General features: G+C 36.2%; 1 protein-coding gene and 1 long non-coding RNA gene across 2 annotated transcripts; both read right to left on the reverse strand.

The window, feature by feature from the left end:
• Positions 1-2201: 2201 nt before the first annotated feature.
• On the reverse strand, positions 2202-3796 carry LOC108455920 (myb-related protein 306-like). Its single transcript, XM_017754497.2, has 3 exons — positions 3268-3796; positions 3038-3167; positions 2202-2959 (listed from the first exon to the last, which is right to left on the reverse strand). Exons 1-3 carry the CDS (start codon positions 3398-3400, stop codon positions 2323-2325), a joined length of 900 nt encoding a protein of 299 aa, XP_017609986.1. The 5' UTR covers positions 3401-3796; the 3' UTR covers positions 2202-2322.
• A 14667-nt stretch (positions 3797-18463) lies between these two features.
• On the reverse strand, positions 18464-19256 carry LOC108456392 (uncharacterized). Its single transcript, XR_001866902.2, has 2 exons — positions 19041-19256; positions 18464-18754 (listed from the first exon to the last, which is right to left on the reverse strand). It is a non-coding gene; the product is annotated as an uncharacterized LOC108456392 (long non-coding RNA).
• Between the last annotated feature and the right edge of the window lie 3715 nt (positions 19257-22971).

Below are 22971 nucleotides of genomic sequence, written 5' to 3' on the forward strand. Positions count from 1 at the left end.
TCACAAAGGCAAAAGTTGCGCCACTGTATCTCATGTTCCAGTTCTTGAACGTTATGTAAATGTCTACTACCTCCATGTAGATCGAAAAAGCTTCATATATGGAGAATGAAGACTATTTTGATGGAAAATGCTTCTTATTTCTTTTTAAACAATGTTTTTAGAATCGGATTAATAGTTAAACTAGTCATGCCATCGGTTCAACTAATTCGACAAATTTGATTAATAAATTATTAAAAATTTAAAAAATTAAAAATATGTTAAGGATTTTAACCAAAGTAAACTTTAAGGAAATGAGAAGAATTTGAAGATTTGAGAAGAGAAAACTCTGAAATTCATTCATAATAATTTGAACAAGGTTACAGCAATCCTTATATAAAATTGTTGTAAAAATCCGTACTAGAATGCATTATCGGAGTGAGCCCAGTAATTAATTATCCATATTCTATAAGTCTATTAAAGGGTAAATGCTGGCCACAAGTTTTAAAGCTGCTCTATTATCAGGACGAGAATTAAACTCTCAACTACTGATTAAAGTAAAAAAGACCATCACCATCTCATTTAACTCTGATTTAGAATGCAATATTTTATTTGTAAGCAATTGGCATCATTCTAGGAATCATTAAAGAGTGGTTAGTTTGCATCAGCTGATGATGCTGGATCCTCTCCCTGCCTGGTCTATATCGGCCCAATACTTATGACCCATCATGTTTGCTCTTTCTTTGGTCCACTCAGTTGCTCCTTTGCAAAAGCTTCCCATCTTTTTCTGACCCATTTTCTATTGATAAACTCAATTACTTTTATTTGGACACATGTCCATTTCTTAAATTTTCAATTTCTAATCCATATACTTTTTTTCAGATTATATAAGAATGGTTCAATTTTAGTTTTGATCCTATATTTTACTCATATTTGAGATTTAATCTCTATACTTTAATTCTAATATAATTTGGTATATATTGTCATTAGTTAGTCTAAATATTTTATTCGATTAAATTGTTTTGGTGAATTTTAAAAGTTGTTAGCACCGTTAACATTCTCTATTAAATTCAAGTCAATTAGAATATCATTTTTGTTACATAGATATCAAGGAAAGTTTTTTTTTTAATTTCAAAATGCCACATCAATAAATTTAACATAAGGATTTTAACGGTGTTAACAAATGGACTTAAATTTTAAATGTCAAAAAGTATAGGGATTAAATTCCAAATATATGAAGAGTACAAGAACTTTAAGCATAAAGTAACATTTAAATTTTTACTCTATAATTTAATTAAAAAAAATCAACCCAACCCAAAGCACGAGTGAGAATCATACTAGTTATCATTATTGCAAACATAAATGCATCAAAAGTTTCCTCAATATTATTTACTTCACAATAAGTTGTTAAAACAAAGTTCTAGCCCACTTCAATATTTGCCACCTTTATTCTAATTATATTTGGGATAAATCTTAAAATTATACAAGAATTTTTATTTTATGTGTAGTTCTAATTCGTGTGATTACGCACATGAAATTTTAATTTTGATTCAATCATATACACATTTAAAGAAATAAATATATCAATCTATTTTTATTGGATAAATATAATTATTTCTTTATGCAATATATAAAAATGAAATAATGCTATATCAAAATTATATTAATAATTTGTGAGAATTAAATTAAATTAAAATTTTATATATACAATGATACGTTAAACGAAAATTATCTATAATTTTAAGATTTATCCCATTATAAAATAGAAGGAGATGGAAAAACATTTATCAATTATGACACTTAAAAAGAAGTGTTACTAACTTTTTTTTCCTTTGAATTTAATAGTAATAATGCATTAAATAGAAATATACATTTTAAAGGTTAAAATATGTTGTAAGTTTATAAATTTTGATAAAATTTGAGATTTAATCCATACACTCTAAAAATTAAATATTAACTCATTTTACATTTATATATAATTTAAAAATTACAATCCAATCATTAATGTTGTTAGTTTTTTTGGTCAAATTTGCCAACTTTTCATATTAATTAGGTTACCCTCTTTGTAGGAACAGAAATTACCAAGGTAGATAATGATTCAACTAAAATTTTAAATTAAAAAGGTAAAAAGTTGAATTTTTAACTTTTAAAAGTACATAGATTAAATCTTAAATTATATAAAATATGAAAATTAAATTATGAAAAGTTAAATCACAAGAACCTAATTCATCTCATAATTAAAATGCAAGATATCTTCATTGAACAAGATCTATAGCAAAAAAAAATAAGCTAAGACCAAAAGAATCCACCAAAAAAAGTCTGTAAAACAATTCCCCCATTTCATTTTTAGAAAAAAATAGCATTTCCATCTAGTTTGATATCACTAAGCTGGTCATCTTTCCCTTGACTTGCACCATCGTCAAAAAGCCATTTCTCAAGCAATGTGAGTTGCCCTAGTTCATTCACATCTGGTTTACTTTCATCTTGGAAAAGGCTTGCTTGATCAGGTGACAAAGATTGTGAGAAATCAGAATTTGAAGAATCAAATGATTCAAACACTTCCAATGACTCAAAAACCTCAGACATTTCAATGCTGTTGCTGCTTTTGTGTTCCTTCCATGGAGTCCCAATCCCTCCCATATTATCACTTGAAACAGGTTTTGGTGGATTTCTCATCCATTTCTTCAATAACTTAGCTATATTCTCAGTGCTTGATGCATATCCTCTTGGTTTTGAAGCTAAACCACTTGATTTCTCTGGTGACAATGCATCAGCTAAAGCCTGTTTAGCCATTTGGATATCAGTCTGCAACTTTCTCTCCCATTGGCCTCTTGAAATTTGGTGTTTTTCTGATGAAAACCCTTCTCTAGAATAACTTTCACTGCCATTGATCGTCTTCAGCTTCTTTTTCAAGTGAGTGTTCCAATAGTTTTTAATGTCATTGTCAGTTCTCTGAGGAAGGTAAGAAGCTATTGCAGCCCATCTGCACAATTTGAATACCCCACTTATTCATAAAACTCCACAGATAAAAGTTTACATAATATGAGTTCTTAGATTATACCTGTTGCCTAAAAGAGCTTGAAGGTGGATTATCAATTTCTCTTCATGATCTGTAAAGTTTCCCCTCTTAATCCCAGGCCTTAAGTAATTAGTCCATCTAAGCCTGCAACTCTTGCTACATCTATGCAACGCTGGAAATCAGGAAACCAGAAACAAAAAAAGATTAAGAATTTCAATACTACAAAATTTTGAATGTAGCTGAAAAATGGAAAATCAGTTTAAGCCAATAACCTGTATTTGTAGGAACAGCCCTCCAATTCCCAGGACCATGTTGTTGAATATAAGATACCAAGATGATGTCTTCTTCAGGAGTCCATGGACCTTTCTTCAAACCAGCTTTGTCACAACAAGGTGGTCTCCCCATTTCTTTATTGTTATTATTATTATTATTATTATTTTCTCCTTGGAAACTTTTAAGACTAGGGTCTAAGGTAAAGGATTAGTTGGTCCTGGTTTGCATATATAGAAAAGAAGGAGTGAGAGAGAGGATGCTGACCTGAAAGGTGTAAAAGGGTAGCCTTCAAAAACATAAAAGTTCCAATTACTTCCATGCCAAAGAGTTAAAAGGTGACAGCAAGAGCATTAACTCAAGGAAGAGTGAGCAGGGAGCAGGCAATGCTAAAGTCAGCTCAGTTGTGGCAGAGACAATGGCTCACAACACCACATCGCGTGGCATTCAATGCGGGTTTTGCTCCACAATTTTTGTTCCTCTAAAGAAGAAAAAACAATTATGGTCTAGTCTCGAATAATGGAGTTTTTAGTATTTACGGCAAATATGAGTCCTGGCGTTGTAAAAGAAAAAGCAACAACAAAAAAGGAATGTTAAATTCACTGCCGGGCACCAGGGTTAAGATATTTTTTTTTATGATTTTAGTGACAATTTTCAAAAATTGAGATTTTATGAAAATTTATAAATAGATTTCAAGACTTCAATTAATTTTTTAAAATTTTTTAAAGATTTAATTAAAATTTGGGTAAATTATAAAAATAGTCACTTTTATTTACCTCAATTTATATTTTAGTAATTTACCTTATCCTTTTGTTACGAAATGGTCATTTTACGTTAAACTCCGTTACATCCCTAATAGCAGTCCTACGTGGCAATGCAAATAGGTTTTAAATGCCAACTTGGGTTTTAATTTATACTACCACGTAGGACATCTAAGTTGGCATTTAAAACTCATTTAGATTGCCATGCAGGATCACCATTAGGGAGGTAACGAAACTTAACAGTAGAATAATCACTTCGTAACAAAACTATAACGTAAATGACTAAAACGAAATAAAATTTTAAAATTCTTAAGTCCTAACGAGAATCCGCCTTTAGTTAATTTCGCTAGGATTTTGAGTGATAAAAAATTTGGTAATTTTTAAATAAAATTTTAGTTTTTAAATTTTGTAAATAGAAAAATAAGTATTCGACGAGGTTGTGTCCTTTTTTTTTCTTTTTTCTTTTTTTTGAGATCTCAACAAATTTGATCCTAAAATAGTAAAGACTTGACGTCACCATGAGAGAAAATTTTGACACAATCTAGATTAAAAATTATTTAATAAATTTATAGAATATTAATATAAAAATATGGTTTTAATTTAAATGAAAAAGTTGCGATAGTAAAAATTCTAATAGCTTTGATTTAAATTTTATCATTCTTATTATGAGTATTTATTTTTAAAAATTTATCAAAATATAAAAATATAAATATTCTTGTAACATCCTCGATTTTCGGTTTTTCGCGATTCTTGATATTTTAAGTAAATTTCTAAAATTTGGTAGGTGATGATGGAATTCATAATTTGGGTATGTAAATGGGCTTATGGAAGGCCCATGAGTTGGCCAAAACCGGTGGAATTTTTAAATTTTGGACTTAGGAGTTAGGGGTTCGCTAGGTGCCCTTATATTAAGTTGTGGGTAAAGTGTATCACAAAAGATCCTCCGCAAAGTGGCTAAGTGACGCCACTAGGGAGCTTTAAAGGTGGCGTGTAAGTGTTGGGGAAGACACAGGATCGATTCCTGTGTTGGCAAATAGGAGTATTTATTTTTGTGCAGGAAGGGTAAGTGTTGGAACTGAGTGGATTACGAAGAGAGAGAGTTGGATCAAGTCAAATGCATAAATTAAGGAGGGATAAGGGAGAGATTTTAGGGATGTGATATGGAGATAGAGTTGGCGAATAAGGGAGTTTGGAGAGGGATTTTCGCAGAGGGTATTAGGTTAGTAATTTCGGCATTAGGGTCTTAGTTGTGCCGATTTTGTTCTTTGGTGTGTAGCTTTTCTCTCTTTCTTTTCCAAATTAATCTACCTCCCTTCTACTCAATTTTCTTCCTTTTCTTTCTTTCAAATCAGCCCACTATTTCCTTTCATTCACCATTGTTTTCCTTTATCTCTATTTTTGCCAAGTGCTTAAAAAGTCGAATCAATGAAGATAGGGGTGCCGATTCTTTGTGACCAGCAACCTTTTCTTCCTTCTCAATAGTTGGCGTTCGATTCCCTTACCTTTTAGGCATCCGGATTCAAGAGGAGAAAGACTGTGGTAAGTGTTCAAACTCTAAACAATTCCTAGTGTAGCTTTGGTCAAAAGCCGAAACTCCAAGTTTAAGGAGATGGCCGAATATGGGCATAGACTCTATGGGGTCTTCTTTTAATATTTTTGGTTTATTTATTGAAGGAGCAGCAAGGTGTAGTGTCGATTTGGAGTAGCTTGATCACGGAGTAGCTAGGCCTAGTCATCAATCGCGACAAAGGTAAGGTGCCTAAGGCCATTATGGATGGTGGCCGAATGTGTAAGTGTTAATATTGGAAAGTTCTTAATTTGGTTCAATTATTGCGAGCTAATCTATTTAACAATTGATTATAGGAGAAATCGCATAGGAGATCTCGTCAAGGAATATCGCAAATCGTGTGTAACGAACCCTTTTATAGCTTAAAGCGATAAAATGCGAAAAGTCAAATGCCAAATTCGGCATTTCGAGGACTTGTGAGCAAGTTTAACGCTCACTAGTTAGTTAGAATCGATGAGACGTTGATCGAGAACGATGGAAACGGTAAGAATGTGATTTTTGGCGTTCTTGGTAAGTTGGGCCTCGAGGGTCAAGTGGGGCCCATTGGGCTTTTGGGCCCATTTGGGTAAAATTGGTAGAAAACGAAATCTGTTATATGGCATGATAAGACTGTTAAAACCGTTATGGAATATAGGCTAAATGGGCCTAGATGACGAAATTGGCTAAGTAGGGCCCATTAGGGTTTTAGGCCCAATAACTCGATTTCGCTAAAATGGGCCGAATCACTGTTTGCACCCATGGATGTTAGTAATCGTTAATGAACATGGAAACCCTAATTTTGGTAAAATTATGAGATTACCCTTATACCATGAAAATGACTGTTTTGCCCTAGGTAAAATGACCATTATACCCCAGAGTTTATGTATGATTTTAATGCATGGGATTTTGATAAATATGGTATGTATGATATGCACATGAAATGTATGATATGCACATGAGGTAATCATAAATGCATTGGGTTGGGTTTTTATATGGATGGAGGAAGTGAAAAGGGCTTATGCCCTGCTACCAAAAGGGCTTATGCCCAGCTTATAAATGGGCTTATGCCCTGCTTATTGAAAGGGCTTTTGCCCTGATTATTAAAAGAGGCTAGGCCTCCGGTTATATGATAAAGCACTATCTTTGCCGGTGGAGAGTTTGGCGGGGTGGGTCGAGTTAATCCTCACATGGTGTGTTGGTTGGTACGGTGGAGAGTAGCGGATGGTGGGTTGAGTAGTCTCCCAAATGGGTTGCATTCTTTCATTGAAATTATATGTGACATTGAAATGGGCCTAAGGGCCATACTGCTTACTGAGAAAGGCTTCGCCCAAGAATATGAAATATGAAAAGGCTTCGCCCAAGAATATGAAATATGAAAAGGCTTCGACCAAGATATGAAATATGAAATATGAAAAGGTCTACTACCAAAGGCATGATTGAGATTGATTTGGGCTTAGACCCAACAGCCGTTATTATTTTGGGCTTTGAAAGGGCTTGTTGCACATCGAGTTTCCAAACTCACCCCCTTTCCTTAACCTTGCAGTGAACCTTGATGTAGGGACTTGGTAGGAGAGGATTCAGAGTGGCCACGGTGATCATCTTTGGGCTTTTAAATAAGTGTTGGTTTTCATTTAATTTCCTTTAATTATTATTTATTTTGGGTTGTAATAAGGCCAATTTTAACTTTCCTTTTATTTCTTTTCGAATTATTTTAATTTTAATAACTTTAAAAATTGGTTAATAATTATTCAAATGGGCTAGACTTAGGACGTGTTTTCAAAATGATACTTGTTTTCAAAATATCTCAACACCACGATTAATCGATTTATCAAAGACGCCCACTTAAACAAATTTAAACTCGATATAACAAAGTGTGGCTATGGTTGTGGGCATGTCTAGGATTGGATCCAATTAAAGAGCTTGGTACTTAAGCAGCCTTCATGGCTCACCTCCTCCCTCTCTCGGATATCTACCGGTGCCCATTTTCCATACACTTTGTTAACTCAATAAAATGTATGGTTTTAAAACACTAAAACGGAACGTGGGTTTTCAACTCCAATGTGGCACGCCGATTCGCCATAACGTCTGGGCCGGGTTTGGGGTGTTACATTTAGTGGTATCGAGCCTAGGTTGCAACAATTGATTGTGGATCGGGTCCAAAAATTTTTTCAAAACTTAGGCCTAAGAAGGGTATTTTTGGAGATGGTTTTGAAAAGTTCATTTTAAAGATATTTTATGAGTATATTTGTTAAAATGGTACAAGTTTTTATGTTTTAAACAAGAGTTTCAAAATAAGGGTGCTTTCAAATCAAAATTTTAAATTTCTACCCTCTATAAGCAAAAATATGGCTTTTGAGTTTTAAATGGATTGGAGAAAGAAGTGGCGCATCGAATCCCGGCACCAAGTCTGTAAGTATATTTTCCTTACAATATATGATATTGATATGATATTATGAATAGTCTTTGAGACCCTACTATGAGACTTTAGCTAGGGTAGAGTCAGTAAGCAGTAGGAATGAGACCGTAGCTAGGCTACGATGATCTGAAAAATCCTTGAACTGCTATATCTACATAAGACATTTTCTTAATAACAATGGAACGTTATACTAATTTCATAAAATTCAGAATCGATAATTCGATATGAGTACTAGAGGAGCTCGTGGACGAGGCCGCGGACGTGGTCGTTGAAGGGTGCAAGTGAATCTTCATCCTCGGGGCATAGGCCACCGAGGAGCCACCGTGCCGCAAGCAACGGAGATCTGGTCTTATGATCGGTCATGGGGATGACGCTTTATCCCAAGCCATGTTAAGGGTTTTAGAAAGAGTGGTGGAGCTAGTATGGGACGGTGAATAGGGGTCTATATCGGAGCGACTCCGCCAACGAGCAGCAGGTATTTAGGGTGTATCTGGAGTGGCCCGAATGTGGCGTAATATTGGTGGAGGCAGAAGCGGATCATGGGACGACCTAGATCGCTCGGTGGAGCAAAAGTGAAAGGAGTCGTGTCGCCGCTACGTGACGAGGCATACCGATGGTGGATCACCGTAGGGAGAGTACCCCAATTGAGCAAGTAACCGGGAATTGTTCAAAACCGCTTTAAAGGGAGGTATGTTGGAGCAAGCTATGTGGATGCTCGTCGAAGGAATTCTTGAATCGACTCAAGGTGATAAGACCGTAGCAGTATGAGGCGAATTTTGAGGCCGAGTCGATATGCTAGTGGTATAGTGGCAATCGAATATGAGCGCAGATCCGCTTCGAGGATGGTCTCCGCGATGAGCTTAGGATATTGATAGCTCCACGGAGGAGCGTGGTTTTCTTTGCATTGGTAGAAAAGGCTAAGATAGCCGAGGAGGTGAAGCCGAGTGAGCGGCGTAATCGTGAGAAGGATCGACCCAGATTCAAGAGGATTTTGCACCTCGAGTGCCACGAATCAAGTGTTAAAAGAGCAAGGATGGAGGAATCGGTTCGAGCGGTTCCATTAAATACTTATAGACCGCAGCTTGCGGTGGACTGTGGTAGGGTGCATATGGGGAGGCCGAAACGAATCTGGAGCATGTTTTCGATGTGGGTCAAAGGAGCATAAGTTCGAGAGTGTCCTCGGTGGACAGCTCAGAGCTAGCGGCAGAGCAAAGGGATGTCCAACCACGGCGAGGAGGACCACCACCACGAGGGTCGGGGCAAGGTAGAGGTGGCAATGGTAATGGACGAGGACGTGGGGCACTGGCAGAGGTCTTGGACATGTCAAGCTCGACAACCGGCGTTGGTTTATGCCGCACGACATCGTGAGGAGGGTGACGCCCCGATGTTATAACGGCACGTTCTTCATTCATAGCATGCCTTACATCGCTTTGATTGATGTGGGTTCCACCCACTCGTATGTTGCTTGTGATGTATCTGGGACTTTGGATGTGCTTCCGAGAAGACCGTGAGTGGGGTATCGATAATAAGTCCATTGGGACATTCGGTTAAGGTAGATAAAATTTTTAGGCGCATCAGATTAGTGACACAGATAAAATCTTCAAGGAGATTTGATGGAGCCGCCATTTCGGATTTTGATCTTATTCGGGAATGGATTGGTTAACTAAGCACAAGGCGACGTTGGATTGTGCTGCAAAGAGGATGGAACTAAGAACTGTCAAAGATGAGGAGATAATGGTCATAGGGGAACGAAGGGATTATTTATCCAATGTTGTTTCAGCGTTAAGAGCCGAGAAGTTGATCCGGAAAGGTTGTGAGGCGTACTTGGCGTTTGTAAGTCAAACGGGACTTGAGGAGATAACGGTGGAGTCGGTTAGGACTATTAGGAAATTTCAGGATGTATTCCCAAATGAACTTCCTAGATTACCCCCGAACAGAGAAGTCGAGTTTGGAATCGACTTACTACCTGGAACAGCTCCTGTGTCCATTGCGCCTTGTCGGATGGCACCAAAGGAGTTGGTAGAATTGAAAGCTCGATTCAAGAGTCTGCTGGATAGAGGTTTATAAGACCAAGTGTTTCTCCGTGGGTGCACCCAGATTGTTCAGTAAAGAAGAAAGATGGGACTATGCGAATGTGTATTGACTATCGGCAGTTGAATAAGTCGACTATCAAGAATAAGTATCCGTTACCAAGAATCGATGATCCGTTCGACCAATTAAAAGGAGCCTCGGTGTTTTCTAAGATCGACCTTCACGGGATATCATCAATTAAGAGTTAAAGAGGGGATATTTATAAGACAAATGTTCAGACTCGATACGAGACATTACGAGTTTCGGTAATGCCATTTGGGTTGACTAATGCACCGCGGCATTCATGGATTTGATGAATCGGGTATTCCAACCATACTTGGATCGGTTCGTAGTCGTTTTATTGATGATATCTTGGTGTATTCGGAAACGGAAGAGAAGCATGATGAGCATCTTTGTGTAGTCTTTGCAAGTGTTAAGGAGAAGCAACTTTATGCAAAGTTTAGTAAGTGCGAGTTTTAGTGAAGGAAGTTACCTTCTTAGGGCATGTTGTGTCTGCTGAAGGGATCAAGGTGGACCCTCGAAAGATTGAAGCCATTTTGGAATGGAAGCCACCGAAGTCGGTAACTGAAATTCAAAGTTTTCTGGGGTTGGCAGGTTATTATTGGAGATTCGTGGAAGGATTTTTCGTGATGGCAAGACCTTAATCTAAACTTATAAGGAAGGGAGCACCTTTTGTTTGGACAGATAAGCGAGAAGAGGCTTTTGAAAAGTTGAAGAAGGTTTTGACTAAGCGCCAGCTTTGATTCAACCGTAGTCCGGTAAGGATTTTTATGCATGCGTGATGCGTCACATGTAAGTTTGGGCTGCGTGTTGATGCAAGAGGGTAAAGTGGTCGCTTATGCTTCACGACAGCTTAAGCCACATGAGGTGAACTACCCTACGCATGACTTGGAATTGGCAGCGGTAATCTTTGCACTTAAGATATGGAGGCATTACCTGTATGGAGAGAAATGCATCATCTATACGGATCACAAGAGTCTTAAGTACTTGCTGACTCAAAAGGAGCTGAATCTTAGGCAGCGAAGGTGGATAGAGTTGTTAAAGGACTATGACTGTTCGATTGAGTACCACCTGTAAGGCGAATATCGTGGTGATGCGTTAAGTCGAAGGGCGTGGCGGAATTAAAGGCGATGTTTGCTCGCCTAAGTTTGTATGCCGACGGAGTTTGTTGGCGAGTTAAGTGTGAGACCGACTTGGGTAGAACAGATTAAGAAGCAACAGTTGGAGGACGAGTCGTTGGTTGCTCGGTTTCGGCAAGTTAGGAAGGGGGAGAATCCTGACTTTGGGTTGAATAGTGAGGGAATTCTTTGTTTTTGAGGGAGAATTTGTATGCTTAAGAACTCCGATTTAAGATTGATGATTTTGAAAGAGGCACATAATGGACCTTGTGCTATGCATCCAGGAGGGAGTAAGTTGTATCGAGACTTGCGAGAGCAATATTGGTGGCCTGGGCTTAAGCGAGAAGTGACCGAATTTGTTGGGAGATATTTGACATGTCAACAAGTGAAGGCCGAGCATCAACTACCTTCGGGATTGTTACAGCCGGTAAAGATACCACTTTGGAAGTGGGAAAGGGTAACTATGGACTTTGTAAGTGGGTTGCCCTTGTAAGAAGGGTAACTATGGATTGTGGATAGACTCACAAAATCTGCTCATTTCATACCTGTCCGAACCGATTACTCACTTCAGAAGTTGGCCAGATTGTATATGGCGGAAATAGTACGGTTGCATGGTGTACCAGTATCGATAATTTTAGACCGAGACCCAAGGTTTACATCTCGGTTTTGGCAGAAGTTGCATGAGGCATTGGGAACGCGATTGGATTTCAGTACGGCTTTTCACCCTCAGTCGAATGGGCAGTCAGAGAAGGTTATTTAAATTTTAGAGGATATGTTGAGGGGTTGTGCTATTGAGTTTAAAGGCAGCTGGGAGGACCATTTGCCCTTAGCGGAGTTCGCGTATAACAACAGTTATCAAGCAAGTATTCAGATAGCTCCATATGAGGCACTATATGGGCGAAGGTGTCGCTCGCCTACTTGTTGGGCAGAATTGGGGGAAAGGCAAATACTTGGACTAGAGTTGGTGGCAGATACTGAAGACAAGATTAAGGTAATCAGGAAGAGGTTAAAAGAGGCGGCGGATCGACAAAAGTCTTATGCCGATCTGAAGCGTAAGGATATTGAATATGCGGTAGGAGATATGGTCTTTTTGAAAGTTTCGCCTTGGAAGAAGATATTGAGATTTGGTAAGAAGGGTAAGTTGAGCCCACGGTTTATTGGGCCTTCACCAATCATTGCGGATAGGGCGGTGGCTTATCACCTAGAGTTACCTCGAGCTGGATCGTATTCACGATGTCTTCCATGTGTCCATGCTAAGGCAATATCGTTCGACCCAACTCATATCGTGCGCTGCGAGTAAATTGAGGTACAATCGGATTTGACCTTTGAAGAGGAACCTGTGCAAATACTTGATCGTGATGTCAAGGTGTTGAGAAGGAGGTCAGTCCCGTTGGTGAAGGTATTTTGGAGGAACCATGGCAAGGAAGAAGCTACTTGGGAGACCGAAGAGGCAATGCGTCAGCAGTACCCTCAACTGTTTGGACCAGGTAAATTTCGAGGCCGAAATTTCTTTAAGGAGGGTAAAGTTGTAACATCCTGATTTTCGGGTTTTTCGCGATTCTTGATATTTTAAGTAAGTTTCTAAAATTTGGTAGGTGATGATGGAATTCATAATTTGGGTATGTAAATAGGCTTATGGAAGGCCCATGAGTTGGCCAAAACCTGGTGGAATTTTTAAATTTTGGACTTAGGAGTTAGGGGTTCTGGCTAGGTGCCCTTATATTAAGTTGTGGGTAAAGTGTATCATAAAAAGATCCTCTCGCAAAGTGGCTAAGTGACGCCACTAGGGAGCTTTAAAGGTGGCGTGTAAGTGTTGGGGAAGACACAGGATCGATTCCTGTGTTGGCAAATAGGAGTATTTATTTTTGTGCAGGAAGGGTAAGTGTTGGAACCCGAGTGGATTCGTAAGAGGAGAGAGTTGGATCAAGTCAAATGCATAAATTAAGGAGGGATAAGGGAGAGATTTTAGGGATGTGATATGGAGATAGAGTTGGCCGAATAAGGGAGTTTGGAGAGGGATTTTCAGCAGAGGGTATTAGGTTAGTAATTTTGGCATTAGGGTCTTAGTTGTGCCGATTTTGTTCTTTGGTGTGTAGCTTTTTCTCTCTTTCTTTTCCAGCCGAATCTACCTCCCTTCTACTCAATTTTTTTCCTTTTTCTTTCTTTCAAATCAGCCCACTATTTCCTTTCATTCACCATTGTTTTCCTTTATCTCTATTTTTGCCGAAATGCCACAAAAAGCCGAATCAGTGAAGATAGGGGGTGCCGATTCTTTGTGACCAGCAACCTTTTTCTTCCTTCTCAATAGTTGGCGTTCGCTTCCCTTACCTTTTAGGCATCCGGATTCAAGAGGAGAAAGACTGTGGTAAGTGTTCAAACTCTAAACAATTCCTAGTTTAGCTTTGGTCAAAAGCCGAAACTCCAAGTTTAGGGAGATGGCCGAATATGGGCATAGACTCTATGGGGTCTTCTTTTAATATTTTTGGTTTATTTATTGAAGGAGCTGCAAGGTGTAGTGTCGATTTGGAGTAGCTTAGATCGCCGGAGTAGCTAGGCCTAGTCATCAATCGTGACAAAGGTAAGATGCCTAAGGCCATTATGGATGTTGGCCGAATGTGTAAGTGTTAATATTGGAAAGTTCTTAATTTGGTTCAATTATTGCGAGCTAATCTATTTAACAATTGATTATAGGAGAAATCTCATAGGATATCTCGTCAAGGAATATCGCAAATCAGGTGTGTAACGAACCCTTTTATAGCTTAAAGCGATAAAATGCCGAAAAGCCGAAATGCCGAAATTCTGGCATTTCGAGGACTTGTGAGCAAGTTTAACGCTCACTAGTTAGTTAGAATCGATGAGACGGTGATCGAGAACGATGGAAATGGTAAGAATGTGATTTTGGCGTTCTTGGTAAGTTGGGCCTCGAGGGGTCAAGTGGGGCCCATTGGGCTTTCGGGCCCATTTGGGTAAAATTGGTAGAAAACGGAAATCTGTTATATGGCATGATAAGACCGTTAAAACCGTTATGGAATATAGGCTAAATGGGCCTAGATGACGAAATTGGCTAAGTAGGGCCCATTAGGGTTTTAGGCCCAATAACTTGATTTCGCTAAAATGGGCCGTAATCATGTTTGCACCCATGGATTGTTAGTAATCGTTAATGAACATGGAAACCCTAATTTTGGTAAAATTATGAGATTACCCTTATACCATAAAATGACCGTTTGCCCCTAGGTAAAAATGACCATTATACCCCCAGAGTTTATGTATGATTTTAATACATGGGATTTTGATAAATATGGTATGTATGATATGCACATGAAATGTATGATATGCACATGATATATATGATATGCACATGAGGTAATCATAAATGCATTGGGTTGGGTTTTATATGGATGGAGGAAGTGAAAAGGGCTTATGCCCTGCTTATCAAAAGGGCTTATGCCCCGCTTATAAAAGGGCTTATGCCCTGATTATTGAAAGGGCTTTTGCCCCAGTTATTAAAAGAGGCTAGGCCTCGGTTATATGATAAAGCAACTATCCGCCAAAGGGAGAGTTTGGCGGGGTGGGTCGAGTTAATCCCCACATGGTGTGTTGGTTGGTACGGTGGAGAGTAGCAGATGGTGGGTTGAGTAGTCTCCCAAAATGGGTTGCATTCTTTCATTGAAGTTATATGTGACATTGAAATGGGCCTAAGGGCCATACTGATTTCTGATAAAGGCTTCGCCCAAGAATATGAAATATGAAAAGGCTTCGCCCAAGAATATGAAATATGAAAAGGCTTGACCCAAGATATGAAATATGAAATATGAAAAGGGCTACTGCCCAAATGCATGATTGAGATTGGATTTGGGCTTAGACCCAACAGCCGTTATTATTTTGGGCTCGAAAGGGCTTGTTGCACACTGAGTTTCCAAACTCACCCCCCTTTCCTTAACCTTGCGGTGAGCCTTGATGTGGGGACTTGGTAGGAGAGGATTCAGAGTGGCCACGGTGATCATCTTTGGGCTTTTAAATAAGTGTTGGTTTTCATTTAATTTCCTTTAATTATTATTTATTTTGGGTTGTAATAAGGCCAATTTTAACTTTCCTTTTATTTCTTTTCTAATTATTTTAATTTTAATAACTTTAAAATTGGTTAATAATTATTCAAATGGGCTAGACTTAGGACGTGTTTTCAAAATGATACTTATTTTCAAAATATCTCAACACCACGATTAATCGATTTATCAAAGACGCCCACTTAAACAAATTTAAACTCGATATAACAAAGTGTGGCTATGGTTGTGGGCATGTCTAGGATTGGATCCAATTAAAGAGCTTGGTACTTAAGCGACCTTCATAGCTCACCTCCTCATCTCGGATATCTACCGGTGCCCGACTTCCATACACTTTGTTAACTCAATAAAATGTATGGTTTTAAAACACTAAAACGGAACGTGGGTTTTCAACTCCAATGTGGCACGTCAGATTCGGCCATAACGTCTGGGCCGGGTTTGGGGTGTTACAATTCTAAAATAATATTTATTCTTTTATAAGATAAAATTTTAATTATTCTACTGTTTAATGTCTTTGGTCACCGTATAGAATGTTGACGTGATAGTTTTTTGATTGGTATACTAATAAATTTAACCCTTTAACACTTTGCACGTTCTGTGAAATTGGTCCTAATTATAAAAGATTCAACAAATTTAACTCTCAATGTTTACAATTTGTCAATTTTCGTCAAAATTCTAAAATAAAAAATTATAATTTTAAAACTTGAAAATTTGTATTATTTATTTTATAAAAAGACATAAAATATAAAAAGTTATAATGTAATTATTTTTTACATTATCAAAAAAATTAAAATATATTTACATTATTTTAACGAGTGTTACAATCTTATAGGCCTAATTTTTAATGGCCAAAGATGATTTAAAAGTTATAATGTAATTATTTTTTTAATATTTTATATTTTATGTCTTTATATAATAAATAATATATATTTTCAAGTTTTAAAATTATAATTTTTTAAATTTTAGAATTTAGACAAAATTGATAAAATGTGTAAACATTGATGATTAAATTTGTTGAATTTTCTTAGAATTTTCTTAGAATTAGGACTAAGTTGACAAAATATGCAAAGTGTTAAGGGCTAAATTTGTTATTATATCAATCAAAAGACTATCACATCAACATTTCGTTTGGTGACCAAAGGCATTTAATGGTAGAGTGGCTAAAATAACAATTTTTTAAAATGAGTGACCAAAATATGAACGCAAATAAACTCGGATGACTAAATAGATAGGTATTTTTAGTTTTAATTATGATATTGATTAATATTAAATGGTTTCCGAACAAACACTTTAAAGGCTTATTAGTGTTTTTATTCTGCATTTAAAATATATTTGGTATAATTATTTTCAAATCCCTTGATTTCATCAATTAAAATTTTCCCTGTAAATAATGCCATGTGAGCAAAAACAAAACTTTTATAAGAATGAAAAGAAATCCTTTTTTCTCAAATCGCTGTCCCCTGCCTCTTTATTTTGAACAACAATATCACGTATCGCTCATCCAACGAGACCTATTAAATTATAACACATTTTAATAGGATGGAGTATCAAAAGACAAGACAAAAAGTATAAGTTTCGTATTAACAATTTTATTAAAATATTGGGATAAAAACTTGCAATTATCCCATTTTTCAATATCATTAATATGTTTCATTGCATATATTCATAGAATATATATTTTTTATGCAGACTTATGCATGTGAGTTTTTTAAATCGGAAGTGACTTTTTATAGGTAATTAGGCATGATTTTAGGGAAATTGCTTGATATAAATTTAAATTTGAAATTAAAAATGAATAAAATTTTTATAAAATAAGATATTTTCGAAATAAACGAAAATTCTCCTTAGTTTATTACTAAACACATGTAAAAATAATACTAAATATATTAAAAATGTAATAAAATAAAAATTAAGAATTGAAAAAAGGAATATGTGATGATATTTTTAATCTAAATGTGGAATTAAGATATTCCAATATTAATATTTACATATCTATTGAATCATTAATAATCCATGTTACATTGTTATATTGTATCCAAAGTTATCAAATTATAATTTCAATTTTCCAAAATTAGAGAGGTTGAGAAACATAAGGACCCAAAACAACACACCAAATTCAATAAAAAATTGTTATATATACAACATATGACAGTGCATACCAAGAATTCCATGTGCCCATTTTCCTCCTACATGTGTTTATAGTTAATGTGGCTACCTACCATAATTGGGCATTAAAGATTTCTAAATCGTCTTGGACCTACCCATCCATTTTCTTCAAATTCTCAATCAAAATGGATGGCTAAATCTACTAATTCCCAAAAGTTGTATGTTTTAAGTCTTATTACCCTCTTATATCATTTGAGTATAATTCATGGTGGACAGATTTCTAGAAGGGGTAGGTACAAAGATTTTTCTTAAGGTACATATACATTATTCTAAATTATCGATACGTAGCTTAACGACTGTTTTTCATTCCACTAGCTTCAAACCATCAAATTTTATTCAACTATTTTCTCTTGTATATATTCTTTAAGAGTTTATTGTTAAATCTTTTATCATTTTCATTTTATTGAATTTAGAGCTTTTACTTGTAAGCACACACGAATTAGAGGTTGATTATTTGTTTGTTCAATTTTCTCTTTATATTAAAGATTGTATTTAAGATTTTAGGATAGAAAATCTTTAGTGGATTAAGAGGTTACTAATTGAGCCTCTGGCAAAACTAGAGAATTCTTGTTAAGCCACAAAAGTTAGGGAATGTTCTATTCAAGCCTTTGAAAAAATAATGATTGTAAAGGTTATACTTTTTATTTTTATAGTGAATTGGAAAATTCTTTAGTTGAGGTATATTAAGGTTAGAGGTAAATAATTTGGGCCAAACCACTATAAATCAAAGTGTTCAAGTTTTTCTTCATTCTCCTTTCAATTTAAAAAAGTTTGTAGAAGTTTTTGAAAATCACAATTCACTCCTCACTTGATATTTTTGGGTCTAACAATAACTATAATTATTTTATTAATATCATTTCTATTATCAACCTTGAATATAAAACCAATACATAGGTTTGGCATTTTTTCAATAATAAATTATTAATTTAAAATGTAAAATAAATTTAATTATTTTATTTTATTAACGTTATGGTTATTATCACTTAATTAGACTTATTATTATTAAATACTGATTAAAATTAAATTATAGCATTATAAATTCATTCATTAATAAAACATTTCCATTCAATTAGCTTATAAAAAATCACTGAAAAGAAAAATAGTTTTTAGTATTTGTAGGACCAAATTTAAAACAAACCCAAAGCCCAACAGATTACCCAAAACCTAACCCACACCTCTCAGCCCAATACACAAAACATAGAGCCAACCCAACACCCTAGCAGCAGAAGGAAATCGGCGCCGCAAGCTTCGAGTCCAAGCAGAGTACGACGCGCGCCAAGCTTCCGAATCGTGCTCTACTTCATGCCACGCTCCCACGCCTCCGAGATATCTGCAAGGGCAAACAACAGTAGAAGATTTTCATTTTATTTCTAGGCTATAAAAAGCCATTGAAAACACTGTAATGGGGGGTTCTTTTTGGGGATTTTTTTTTCCTTTCGATTTTTTTCACAGACTACAGCAGAGAATACACATAAGCAAGTGATAGCAATAAAAGAGATCAAAAACTCATAAGGTTGTTTTTTGATTCTTTCTCGTTTTGCATTTTTCCCTTTTTGTTTTTTCTTTACTTTGCAATTTGTTTTTTTAAAATAAAAATCAGAAGTAACGAAGCTTACCTGGGTTCGCCGTGGATCGGCACTAGAGGCGATGGCATGGAAGTGCCGATGACCCTCCATTTGCGGCGCTTCGGGTTGAAATCCTAGTAGAGATTTAGGTGGGGGGTGTTATTTTCTTTTTCTAAAAATGGCAGAGCAAATGAAGGGTGGGGTTTTGCTGAAGAAATGCCATTCAATGGCTTTTGTCTTTTAATTGGCAAATGAAAAGCACCGTTTGGTGCTAGACCCACACACTTTGATTCAAGATGGGAAATTTATGCGTTGAGCCCCCCCTTTGTGCCAGTGGTCAATTGGGCCCTATTTATGCTTTCTTTGATTATTTAAATTTATTCCTAGAATTTGCGTGTTATTCCAGTTTAGTCCACGTCTAGGTGAAGCGCTTTGGGACTTGGGGAATTTGCATTTTTGGTTCCTTCTTGTTTGTGCGTATCTAGTTCAAGTCCTTGATTTTGTTTTAACAATTCAATTTGTTTAAAACTATCCTCTAGATTTTGTTTTTGTTTCGATGGAGGTTTTTTTTTATTTTAAAATTTTGTATGATTTTACATTTAAATAGCTCTTATGTGTTATTATACATATATAATTTATGATAAAATTAGCTCTGTGTCAAATAGATTATTGCTTTCATATTATTCTATATAAATGTTCTCTTTATATTTATTATATATATATATTTTCCTCTTAAATTTATTATACGTATCCCCCTTTTTGATTCATGTATAATTGGTTTCTTTGGGGATCCTATTTTGATTGTATATTTTGTTTGTTTTAAATACCTCCACATTTTCATATTATTTATTTTAATCTTTTATGCATATGTATTATTTTTTCCTTTATTTTTATTTTGATACAGCTCAAGCTTTCATTCAAATTATTTACTTTGTAATATTTATTTTAAAATTCATTTGTACATTACTATATGATATATTCTTTCTTTTATTTTTCCCTATTTATTTTTTTAAAATTTTATATTTATTACCTATTTAAAATTTTCTTATAGTTTATATAGTTATATTTCCAAATTTTATTTTTCCTATTATTTATTTTATTTTATTTTATTTTAAAAACTTGTTATATTTTATTTGGGTGATTTATTTGAAACTTCTTTTAAAATTGGTTTCTTATGCATTTCCTATTATTTTACATTATTCATGAGATGTTATTGCCACGCGTTTTATTCCTTATGTTATCAAGCTATTTTTTTTATAAAATACATTTAATTTACTTATTACATTTCATTTGAAATTTTCAAAATAAAGGCAATGTTCGTTATTTAAAGAATTCGAAGAATCGAGCCCTAACGTACTGGGTTTCGCTTTCTTTGTTTGTTTTGAATATTCGAGTATCCTCTTAAGGCTAAAACGCACGTTTTAAAGGCAAGCTCACAATTGAGGGTCAAAAATGTTGTGTCCTAACGTACTGGATGTAATGTTTTACCTTGAGGTGAGATGGTCTTTAATACACATTTGACTTACCTAAATGTTTTAAAAGCCAATAAAAGAAGGATCGCGTTTTGAACTCTGTCCAAATCTTTAATTTTCGACATTAAGACACTAGATAATCAATCAAGTACCAATTTTGGGCGTGTCGAGGGTGCTAATCCTTCCTCGTACGTAACCGACTCCCGAGCCCATTTTCTCAAACTTAGCAGACCAAAAAGAATTATTGTTTTAATAGGCCCAAATGTTTTATTAAAACGATCGATTTTAAGGTGGCCCAATCTCACCTTGGAAATGATTGGTGGCGACTCCCAATTTTCGTTTTCAAAAGTCGATTCCCATTTTCAAAAAAACGGTTTCGACAGCTTGGCGACTCCACTGGGGAGTTCAGAGAGTCGAGCTGTAAATTGATTGTTTTCTATCTTATTGTCAAAAATTGGAAATTTGGTTTTTAAATCTACGATCCTCTCATTGTATTTTCTATGTTTTTGTCAGTTTTTATCATGTGGGTTTTACTTTATTTGTCGAGTCTTTCGATATATTCTTGCATCATTTTGCATGACCGTTGTGGTCGCACCTTTTAAGTGGGAGTGAGAAACTATGTTTTCGTGAGGTTTTCACCTCCGCATGGGCTAGGGGATCGCTTCCGGAATACATCTGTACTTATGTCTTCGTGAGGTTTTCACCTCCGCACGGGCATAAGGAAATGTATTCCCCTGAACCGAACTTGATCCATATGAACCTATAATGGGCAAAGCTCGAGGAATCTGCTGGTTCAGGTACCTTTACTCTAGAACTAAACCACATATAGTGAGCTGTAGGAACCTGTTAGGTAGAATTACACCTAGCCCTAGTGGTTTCCTGAATAGGCGTTTGATAATTTCTTGATTGCTTTGATTTATATTCTTACGCATGATTCTGACTTGTGCTTTTAGTTCTTTCTTTAATAGAGTTTGCATATCATTTTCATCATAAAAGGAGGTGTCGATATACGGTTCGGTTACTAATAGAAAGTTTTGCCATGAAGAACGAATTCCTTGATAAAGTGAAAGACAACGCGTTTGTCCAAAGATGGTCAGAGAATGCACAGTTAGAGAAAGGTGACAGTTTGACAAAGGAGTGCACGTCAGAGTTATGGGACTTTACTCGCATTAGTGTGGTTCAGAACGATCTTCAGGAGTTGAAAGAATTATGGAGTCACTGGGATGATGAGATGAAGCAGTTACTCTACTGTAATTATGGTGATATTCCTTATCTCCTCGATGTTAAGGTAGATAGGTATTTGTTCCGCGCCATGGCTCAATTTTGGAATTTCGCCTACAGTTGTTTTACTTTCGGAAGGGTGGATCTAGCACCTACTGTCGAGGAATATACAACTTTGCTTCGTTGTCCGAGGTTTCAAGTTGATAAGATTTATTCTAGAGCTGTCAATACCCCAACCTTTGTAAAGAGGTTGATGAACATCACTGGGATGAGTGAACAGTGGGTTGAGGCTCGGGTCCAGCAGAAAGGCAGTGGAAAGTGCATCCCTTGGGAAAATTTGAGAGATCTGATCCAGACTCACCCTGACATGAAGAAAAGAGTTGATGTCTTCGCCTTGAGCATTTATGGTTTGGTTATTTTCCCTAAAGCGTTAAGGCATGTAGATGAAGCAGTCGCCGATCTATTTGACTGATTAGGTAAAGGTGTCACTCCAGTTCCTGCAATCCTGGCGGAGACTTTCAGATCTTTGAGTGTATGTCGGAGGTCAGGGGAAGGCAGATTTATTGGGTGTGCACAACTCTTGTTAGTATGGTTTCATAGCCACTTTTGGAGGGTAGAAAAGGCCTCTTACCAACCTTTTTTCGGAGATTACTCACCTTTGAAGGAGATAGTGACTATATCGAGAAAAGATGACATAACAGAGGAAAAATAGATGGCGATACTTCAAAATCTCCAAGAGGAGGATATCGAATGGAAGGCCCCTTGGATGGTTTCTGATGAGATTCTCTACCGATGTGGGAGTTATGATTGGGTTCCTTTGTTGAGGATTTGGGGAGCCGTTTGATACGCCCCTCTACTGGTATTGAGGCAATATAGATCAAGACAATTTATACCGATGACGCAGGGGCTAGCTCAGAGTGGGTTCTCATATGGGGAGAAAGACTCCAAGAAAAATAGCCGTGAGATTTATAATGCCTGGAACCAAACTTGCCGGATAAAGGGAGTTGCTGTGAATCCAATGGTAACTCCTGAATATAACGAATGGTGGAGTAGAAGGGTTAACGATAATATCCCGAGGCCAAATTTAGAAGAAGCTCGACCGATAGAGGAATATCTGCGAGTGGTTCCCTCTGAATTGGAAATCATAAAGCAAGACTTCGAAAGGAAAACCTCAGAGTTAGAAAGGAAAATAGAGCAGTTGGAGGAGGAAAAAGTGTACTTAAAGCTGGATGTTGATGTTCAAAAATCCGAGGCTGAGAATTTGAAGAAGAGAAAGAGAGAGGTTGAGG

The sequence above is a fragment of the Gossypium arboreum genome, chromosome 9 (assembly GCF_025698485.1).
Source record: "Gossypium arboreum isolate Shixiya-1 chromosome 9, ASM2569848v2, whole genome shotgun sequence".
Taxonomy (NCBI): Eukaryota; Viridiplantae; Streptophyta; class Magnoliopsida; order Malvales; family Malvaceae; genus Gossypium; species Gossypium arboreum.